Source organism: Solanum lycopersicum, chromosome 2 (genome assembly GCF_036512215.1).
Source record: "Solanum lycopersicum chromosome 2, SLM_r2.1".
NCBI lineage: Eukaryota > Viridiplantae > Streptophyta > Magnoliopsida > Solanales > Solanaceae > Solanum > Solanum lycopersicum.
In genome coordinates this window covers 55,440,472-55,450,705 of record NC_090801.1, presented here as the reverse complement: position 1 = coordinate 55,450,705, position 10,234 = coordinate 55,440,472, and the positions used below count along the sequence as shown (strand labels likewise).

General features: G+C 27.4%; 1 protein-coding gene across 1 annotated transcript; it reads left to right on the top strand.

Moving 5' to 3' along the window:
* The first annotated feature begins 1,062 nt into the window (after positions 1 to 1,062).
* On the top strand, positions 1,063 to 1,611 carry LOC138342166 (uncharacterized). The gene has a single exon (XM_069294368.1). It carries the CDS (start codon positions 1,063 to 1,065, stop codon positions 1,609 to 1,611), a length of 549 nt encoding a protein of 182 aa, XP_069150469.1.
* The last annotated feature ends 8,623 nt before the right edge of the window (positions 1,612 to 10,234 follow it).

Sequence of the window (10,234 nt, the reverse complement as noted above, 5' to 3'; positions counted from 1 at the left end):
AGTTGTTTGCTGTCTTTATATTTAATTACTTGTAAAAAAAAAAATGATGACGTCTTCTCCTTAAGACATCAAAGTGACATGTTTTTGTCATGAATTACATAAAAAAAATGGATGCCATGCAGAAATAAAATATAAAACTAGAGTATAATCTCTATGATCTTATTCAGACATGAATAGATTCTTTGGGCTTGAAAAATTTATAAGGGGTAAGTAGCGAAAATGAGGATAATATAATCGTTATATACTAGGTCGATTATAGGTATCAGATAAAAATGAAGATAATATAATCGTTATTTACTAGGTCGATTAGTAAATTGTAAATTTGCTTAAATTGTAAAATTTGTATGATGGTATAAATTAAAATGTCGTATAATTTGGGTTCAGAATTGTATAAATTCAAAATTTGTATATGCTTACTTTAGCTAATTGTACACGATTTATGAAAAAATACGATAATTTATTATGTTTGTATATCGACAAGCGAAATATACAAATAGAGTTCTAAAAAAATCTTAAATGTATCAATACAAAATTTGGTGTATATCTACCGTATTTATATATTTACAAGTAAAGTTTACAAATGAGCTATCAAAATATACAAACAACAACCTCTATAACAAATAGAACTATTGCTATAGAGTGCAATAATCAAAACTATCCATTCAATCCTTATTATATTATTTCTGAAATTTTCTCAAATACTCACTTTATTTGTTTTGAAAGGACAAATTCAAACCTTTCGTTTATAATTGAGGAAATTAACAAAATTGACCCTTTCTTCCTACGTAAATAAAAGTAAAGTCTACACCACAAATTAATGCAAAGAGGTGGTCAAAGGGTGCAACATGTATGAACAAAAGAAAAAATAAATATAAGCCGCTCACAACTCCTAATTAACAGAAATTCAATCATTTCATGGTGTAAAATTCAACAAACAAAAGAGCAAAATAATGCAAGCCATATATTCCATTTTTTTACCTCCTATATACTTTTACCTCTTTTATCATTTCAAACTTCACCCAGAGAAGACCATATTTTTTTCTAACTAATAGAGAAAAAAAAATGGCTAATAGAAATGGTGTTGCTTTGTCATTGGTCTCTCTGGCCTTTGTTTTATTTGCATCATCCCAAATAAATGCACAAGTTGATCCAGCAATAGCCAAAGTAAGCCCATATTGTGTAAAAGCAATGGACAAGCCCTTTTGTACAGAAGTTGTTAAAGTAGCTGACACATGGCAAGAAGCTATAACAGAAGTGTTATCAGAAACAATTATGCAAACTAAATTGGCAGAGCCAATCATGGCTAGTTTATTAACATCATTGACACCTAGTGATGCTAAATTAAAAGATGAAATTGGTACTGGATGCAAAAAATCATATAATGATGCACTTGAGACATTGAAAGAAATTGAAGAGTTGTTGAAAACAGGTGACAAGACAAAAAGTGCTAACATTAAGTTTTCATCAGCAATGTCAAGATTGGATGATTGTGAGGATGAATTCAAGAAAGTACAAATGCCTATTGAATTTGCTACTTTTTATCAAGGTAGTAAGAAATTACTTAGCACTTGTTTGGCTGTTGAAAGGACCAGGCCTGATCTTCTTAATTAAATTCAATAATAGTACTATGTAATTACCATTTCTTTAAATGCTCAATCGAGATATACATATGTGTATTGCGAATTTTGTTTGACCATGAACGAAATTTATCATATGTAATCTCATCGCGCGATGAATAAATGTTTTGTTTCACTTTTACCTTGGATTATCAAGATTCAAGAGGCTAAGTATATATATATCTATATAATTCTCTTGTGTGGGCATCTTAACAAGACATGATACACATCTAATATACACTAAAGTTAGCTTACAATAACAAGTTTTTCTACTATCGAAGGGTTTAGTGATATTAGATTAAAAAGTTTCTCCTTCCTTAATTTGAGTTCTACGAATTGAGTTTTCTTTGATGTATAACTCTAAAACCTCGTACTATATACTGCAAATTTTTGCATATCAATACATCTTAAAATATCAGTCAAAGTTCTTATAATTAGACTCTAAAAATAGAAATCATGACAATTAAAAGTGGACGGAGGGAGTAAATGAATAGATTAATTTCACAATTGATAGTTATAAATAGTACAAGTTGGCCCTTCTATTTTGGATTTTCCTTAAAAATATGTCTCTTGTACTGATTGGGTCAAAACTAACACTTAATTAGTACTAGACAAAATTTAATTAAGGGAGTACAAATATTGTTTGGAAAACGCTATTACCCTTCATGGAGCAAGTAATATATAGTAACAACTATAATTTCACAACTATATATAAAAGTATGAAACATTTAGTTTTAATAACAACTACTCCATATGACAATTATTAATAGACGAGAATATGTTTCATTTAATTGTATAGTTTCTCCTATTAAAAGCGTTATATATCCACATTAGGAAAACTTCCAAGAAGTTGTTGAGCTGTCCCATTAGAATTTATTGAGCACAGAAATGTCATAGAAAAATTGAGATAAAATGCAATAATGATATGAAAAGGGGACTTAATAATAAATACGAAAAGAAGACCTATCAATGTGAAATTTGACCAAACTGAATATGGGCAAATGATCAATTACATGTAGAAGAATATGGGTAACTTAGCCATGGTTTAAGACATATGCATAAAGATAAGTAGTTATCCATTCAAAAAAATAATAATATAAATATTGGTTGAATAGTTAAATGTGTAATGTTTTCGAATAAAATAAATAAAAGAGTGTTTTTTTCTTTGTAATAACTTAAATATTTAAATGATTTCATCAAATGTTAAAATAGATAAAAGACGTGCATTCATTATTAATTTGTTTTTTTTTTAATGCAAAGACATTTTAAAGATGTAATTATACTTTGTTAACGTGCTTAAATGGATGTTTGAAGGAAAAAGTATGAGGATTTATTAGAAGATAGAGAACATTATTAATGGGCAACTTTCATATATAGCAAACATAAAAAGGAAAAAAGATAAATATACCTTTGAACTATCGTAAATGGTATGTAGATACCCTTTGGGATATTAGTGCCCCTGCTGTATAAAAACTAGAGCGTATATGCCCTTCAATCTAACGGAAAACTAAATAAGGACACATGACACAATCTTATCCATCGATCGGATGTCGGATCGATGGATAAGATTATGACACGTGTATTTCCGTTAGTATAAAGGGCACAAATGTCCCTAAAGTATGACGGAGGGTATCCACATACCATTTACGATAGTTCGGGGGTATTTCTATCCTTTTCCCAACATAAAATTCATATTTGTATTCTATAGCAAAGTTTGCATGATTGCACTCCATAACGAATTGTATAAAACAAATTATATAAATTATATACAATTTGAATTTGTATAAAACGAGAAAGAGAGAAAGGTAAAAGAGACTTGGGCATAGAATATACAATTGAATCAAATTGTATAAAACGAGAAAGAGAGAAATTATATACAATTTGAATTTGTATAAAAGAGAAAGAGAGAAAGGCAAAAGAAACTGGGCAGAAGAGTATTTTTATTGTATAATTATAAGTGCATAGGACGAAAATATATGTATTACATGTGTATATACAATTTTCCCTCGCTTTATACAAACATAAACACAATTTATATATTTCGTTTCTGTTTGTATAAGCGAGAGAGGCGAGCGAGATTAGGGAGAGTGGCGAGCGAGATCTGAGAGAGGGGAGAGAAGGTAACGAAAATATATGTGTTTTGTACAATTTCCTCTCGCTTTATACAAACACAAACACATTTTATACAGTATTGTTTGTATAAAAAGCGAGAGAGGCGAGCGAGACTGCCACGAAATGAAAGTGGTGAGCGAGATTCCATCAAAGAGAGTGGCGAAAATAACTGTAGTTTGCTATATGGTACAATTAAATCAAAATATACTTATAGTATTTAATTTGAATTAATAATTTGCTATTAAATACAATTTTTCCTTAATTAAATCATATACGTTATCTGTAATAATAGTTATGTTATATTACTACTTAATAATTAATAGGCTTATAGGACGTTATATAATATCTTAAACATATATGGGATTAATTTTTATCATTTAAGATCCCACACTAACCACTTACTTTGTGCTGGATTTTAATTTTTATCCTTTTAAATAAATATATTTTTACAGAACATAAATATATAATTTGAGGTTATAATATTTCATTAATTATATTTTGCATTCTTAGTTTAAAAAAAAAATTAAAGATCAGATTATTTAAATAACAAATTGTACTATTTAAAGTATTTTAATAGGTATTTATGTAGCCCATTATAGTAGCTAGTGTGAATGAATTCAGTAGGGGTATAGTGCATTAATTTCTGTTAAAGGAGAATATTGAGCCTGTCGTGAGTTTTGGGGAAGAACCCTTAAATATCGTCAATTGATAATAATTCATATATATATATATATATATGTATGTATATATATATATGTATGTATGTATGTTGGAAAATAAGAGAACATGAAGTTGTAGTTTTGATAATTGACAAAGCGTCTTGATGATTTGTAGTTTTTGATGTGTGATAAAATATTGTTTATCATCATCAAAAAGGAGAAAAATGTTGGAAAGTAGGAGAATATATAAAGTAGTTTTGATGATTGATGAAGTGAAGGTATAGTTCACTATCAGGTGATTCATATTCTCAAACGTGACTGCAGATGATCTGTACAATTATAAAGGATTGCGGCAACGAAGAAAAAATGCAGAAATAAAGAAGTAGCAATTCAAGTCAAATAAGGAAAGAAATAAAAAAGTTGCATTTCAAGTCAAATAAGGTTCCTTTCCTTGTAGAAGTTGAAGACAAATCAAACTCTATAAAAGGATCAAGAAGTTGAAGAAAAAAAGTGTCTTTGCATACACACAAATCGAGAAATTTTTTCAACAAAGTCAAAACGATAGCTATTGCATATTCACAAAATATATCATCTTGAGAGCAGTAGTTACAAATGCAGGCCTTCGTCACAGCAATGTAAGGACCAAGTTCACGAGTTTTGTTCCACACTAAAAAATTGAATGTTGAATTCTGATCAATTAAAGTCTAGGGTTATTAGTCTTTGTTGATTCGTTCTAGGTTTATTATTGAGCTGTAATAAATCCTAGAATGTGCAACAAGAAGTGAGTCTGACTTCTTGGGGGTAAAGTCTTGAGAGAATTGTAACAAGAAGTGGGTTTGACTTCTTGGGGTAAAGTAAGAGAGATGTTGAGAGAATTGTAAACAAGCTTCTTGGACGGTTAGAGTTAAGAAGAGTTGAGAGTTTTTGTAAACAAGAAGCGAGTTTGACTTCTTGGTGAGTGGAGAGTTTTCGATTATAGTTAATCGAAAAAGATAGAAGTTTAAATTTAGATTCGTTGATTAACTGAGTTGTAAATCTTGAATTAATATAAAACTTCGGTGTGGTTTTTTCCTTCCTTGAGTTAGGAAGGTTGTTTTATTGTGTTGCGATAAAATTACAAGATTCTGATTCTTATATCAGGGTAAAGGTTCTTCAATATCTCTTAAATTTTCTTAGGTAAAAATTGTAGAGCAATTTTTTTCCTTTTTAATATACAATTACAACATGATAGGTAGTCGCACAAAGTGGAATTTGAAGAAAACAACATGTCCAAACCTAACTTCTTGCTTAAATGTAAATAGATTATTTTTCAACGGATCTCCAACTCAAGAAAACAATTAAAAGCAGTCCTGAAAGAAATTAAGAAGCATTCGATAGTAATTACAAAACAAACAATATATTAATCAAGGTATAATAAGTAACAAATAATAACAGAAATTGAAGGTTAATAAACTATAAGCGCAATAAAGCAACAACTAATATAAACGAACAACAAGGCAACATACTGTCACGTGCTAACCTAATTTGTATCCTCTAGTTCACACCCTCTTATCTAATTAGTTCATGTCCTCTGAAACTATGTCATATCCTATCTAATTAACATGTCACCGATCGATCCTTTTAATAAATATCATTAACAAAATTCCGCCTATGAAATTATAGGTCCAGCTAAACAAGGAATAATTTTGTGTTTTTGACTATACGATACCCACAATATTCATTTATAAAAGTTGTAATCATAGTGTCAATTATTAATTTGTAGAGTAAGCATTATCGAAAAAGATAGAGAATGAAAAAGAGAGTACAATGGACCTAAACCATAAGATGTCAAATAAGGCACATGAATGTTAACATCAGTGGAGGAGAAAGAGAGTTTCACATTCTTTATTTTCCATTTAACACCTCATATTTGGTTCCTCATTTTTGTCCCTTCATTTAAACATTGCTCTCAAAAATGGTCCACTCCCAAATATGCTTTTTCTACTAACTTTTCATCATTTTGTTGTGCAATTTACACGACATATATCCTTATCCTTTCAATATTTAACCAAAAGAATTCACGTAAATATAGTTCTTGAAATTATTTATTTATTTTATTTTACATTTGGAGAAGACAGACGTTAACAGGGTAAGTAAAACACAGTTTACCATAGCAAAGTGCTGTTTGTTTTGGTGCATGTTTCTAGACGGGGTCCGTTTTGATATACAGTGCCCAAAAATTGTCCGTTTTAGTTTTGGACTTCCTTTGGTTCATAATAATTAGGTAACTTATAGATATTGAGTTAATTATTTAGATACACGCTTTTTGTGATACTCCCTCTGTTTCAAAAACAAAATGTCTCTATTTTTTTTTTTTGAGTTTGTTTCAAAAAGAATATATTGTCCCTTTTTTTTTTGGCAACACTTTAACTTTAACTTTCCACGTGGCATGTTTAAGACCACAAGATTAAAGGGCATTTTGTTTACATTTGATATAACTTTAATTTAGAACCACAAGATTAAAAAGTCTGATTTTTTTCTTAAACTCCGTTCCAAGTCAAACTAGATCATTCTTTTTGAAATGGAGAGAGTATTATATTATGAAACTTATCAGATATTGGTGCATCTAGATATACATGTATTTCAAGATATATGGGTTAAAATTAGATGTATTTTATTCTAGATACACTGTATTCAAATGAATTCACATGTATATAGGACACATAAACAAACTCGCCTCTCGTCTGTCGTGCTCAACACTCTCGCTTGCGTATTATACATGTATTATAGTATCTAGTGTGATTTGCATGTATCTGATATACACAGACAACTATTGCTTGCTTTCTTTTTGTTCTCACTTGCCTAACAAAAAAACATGTATCTAGGTATATGTGACTTGAATAATAGTATAAAATAGTAAGATATAATGAAATTATCTCATATTGTAGAAATAAGTCATAAATATAATAAAAAATATTTATGTAATTAGATAATTTAATTTCTCCTTAATTTTATTATAAGGTTCTTGCATTACTATATACCTTTAATTTCTAAAAAAAAACATATATGCCATAGCATTAATCGTTAGAACAATTGTCGAATTGATAAAATAATGTCTCACAAAAACTAAGCCTAGGTTATTTTCCTATCTTGATAAGTCTGTTTCATCATGACAAGTTATTTTCCAGCATAATCTAATTAAGATGACACCTTGGATTTTTCAGATATATTAATACTCCACTAAGCATAATAACCAAAGGAGTCATTTTCATCATAATTGAACTTGTTAGTAAAATATCTTCAAATAATACTCCTACTATACATTATCTTAATATTAAAATAATTAAAGGCTTCGAGATTAGGTTTTTCCATCGATAGGTAAAACGTTTACATAGTCTATGTTTCTTCTATCTCTTAGTACTTATCATATTTTATGTGGTTTGTTAACTTTTCCTTTTAATTGATGAATAAATATTTCGATCCTCTCATCCACCTACCCAAACACACTGTGCCACCTAAGCTTACAATGTAATGATACTGATATTCTTTCGTCTCAAAATAAATGTTATTTAGCAAAATTATATCTATTATGAAATTGATAAATGTAATGAGTAGTTTAATCATTCAACTATTCATATTTAATAAATTCTTTTCGCCATAAAATTTGGTCAGAATGATATTTTACTTATGTGATTTTATCATTTTAAATATTTTTTACCCTTTTAACTAAAAAAAAGGAAAAAAAGTTAGTTTATTTTAAAATAAAGAAGATATTATCAACTTTTTAATTTTCTGATCAAATTCTAATTAAATTTTCTGATTATTTAGCATTACCATGTACAATTTATTTTGAATTTCTGAAGTAACACTTATTTTGAGACAAATTATTTTTGCTAAATTAACAATTATTTTATGCCGAGAGGGTAAAAAATTAGTATTTCTCTCTCCTTTCCATATTGATTGATCATTATACTAAAATTAATTATCTACCTTATTAAATCAAGAAATCATTAATTAGATTTTTTCTATATTATTCTTACAATTAATTCTTTTTGAAAGTGTGTTAACAATTGAAAAATTTTCAAGAAGTTTTTCAAGTTTGAATTAGTATATACTTTTTTTATGATCTCTTAAATATCATCCAAAATAAAAAACGATCAACTAATATAATACAATGTAATATTTTTTTTTTTTAAAAAAATAGAATTTGATTCTCACTGTTCGTTATTCTTCCCACTCCCCTTTCCACCAATAAAAAAGATATATATTGTAAAAAAAAAAAAAAAAACTCCATAAAAGATCCATGTGAACATTTTGCTGAATTTTTCAATAATTGTATACGCAACAAATTAAATTCTCTAAAATTCAGCGTTCTGCAATTTTTAAGTTATCAATCATTCAACTGCAACAGCCCCCACCCAAGTTCCCAAAAAGGAAATAATGAATTGTGATAATTAATTGACAAAAATAGACCCAAAAATTTCCACTCTTTCTAAAAATATTAAAAAATCATAAATAATTAAAATTCAAAAACTTTTAAATTCTAATAACTAAATTAATCGTAATTCAAAATTCATAAATTAAAATTTCTGACTCCGACTACACGAAGGTAAGAAATTCATTAATGCAATCAGCTTTTACAGGCAGACATTCTCTACCATGGTCCTAAAATTTACCCTTTTAAAATTAATAATTTCATGATGATGTAAAGTATTTTTTTTTCTTAAATTAGTTTTACCCTTTATATTAATTTTCCAATATTATAAAAAGAAAGACTAGTTGATATATATTTGAACTTAGAAAAGGACCCCATGGAACAATGCAGCTCAAAACAAGCTGTTTTTTTTGTCTCATACTTTGAGGAATCATATTTATGCTTTTAATATTTAATGAACTTAATATATAGTTTTTTTATCCATAGCTCCAAATTTTCCAAATCACATTTTTTAACTTGTACCTCTCTTGTTTACCTTTTTCAGATCAAGTGTGTTCATTCTTTTTCCATGAAATAAAATTTTGTTACACTAAAGAAGTAGCTTATCTTAAAGTTTATTATTATTTTCTCTCCTTCACATTTTTTTTTTTTTTTTTTACATATTTGGTGAATTGATGTATCATATTAATAGTTCTTCACAACTGGACATTTAAGGTAGAAAAGAAGTTTGATTCCACATTTGGTTCGATATCATAATGAGTGATTGATGTGGTAATTAAAATAATTTAATAGTATATTTTATTTAAAATTCATTTACACATTTAGTAGAATCTTGAAATGTTTATAAGCTAAAATCAGAAAAAAATAATAATCAAAAGTTTACACATTCATAAGAATCTTATGATTTTTTTTCCCGATTTATAAGTAGTTTTAGTTTAATTAAATATTTTACTAATCATATCTTTTTATACTATCCGAATTAAACATCTAACTTTTAATAATCTCTCTTTTCTATTTCCTCCATTTATTAGTTTTATGTGTAAATGCTTTAACATTTATATTTTCTTCAATTATTTTAAAGATAGTAAGTCATTTTAATATTAGAAGTGTTTATCAACACCTTTTACCAAATATATACTTAATAACATATGATCAGTTTTAACACTTCAATAAAATAAAAAATTATATTTCTATTTAATTAGTCAACTGTTTATTTGTAAAATTAATTTAATCACCTAAAAATGTTCTTTGAATTTGATATTTATCAACTAAATAATACTTTCTCCATTTTAATTTATTCGACATATTTTGATTTGATACATAATTTATGAAGATAAAAAGAAATTTTGAATCTTTTAGTAGTTTTAAATTAAAGATATATGATATATTTAATTTTACTATTTTAACTTAATGTCAATTGAAAAATTAAAGTT

What these genes read in the sequence shown, in the direction of transcription:
- LOC138342166 (XM_069294368.1), top strand. Translation starts at nt 1,063, where the DNA reads ATGGCTAATAGAAATGGTGTTGCTTTGTCATTGGTCTCTCTGGCCTTT.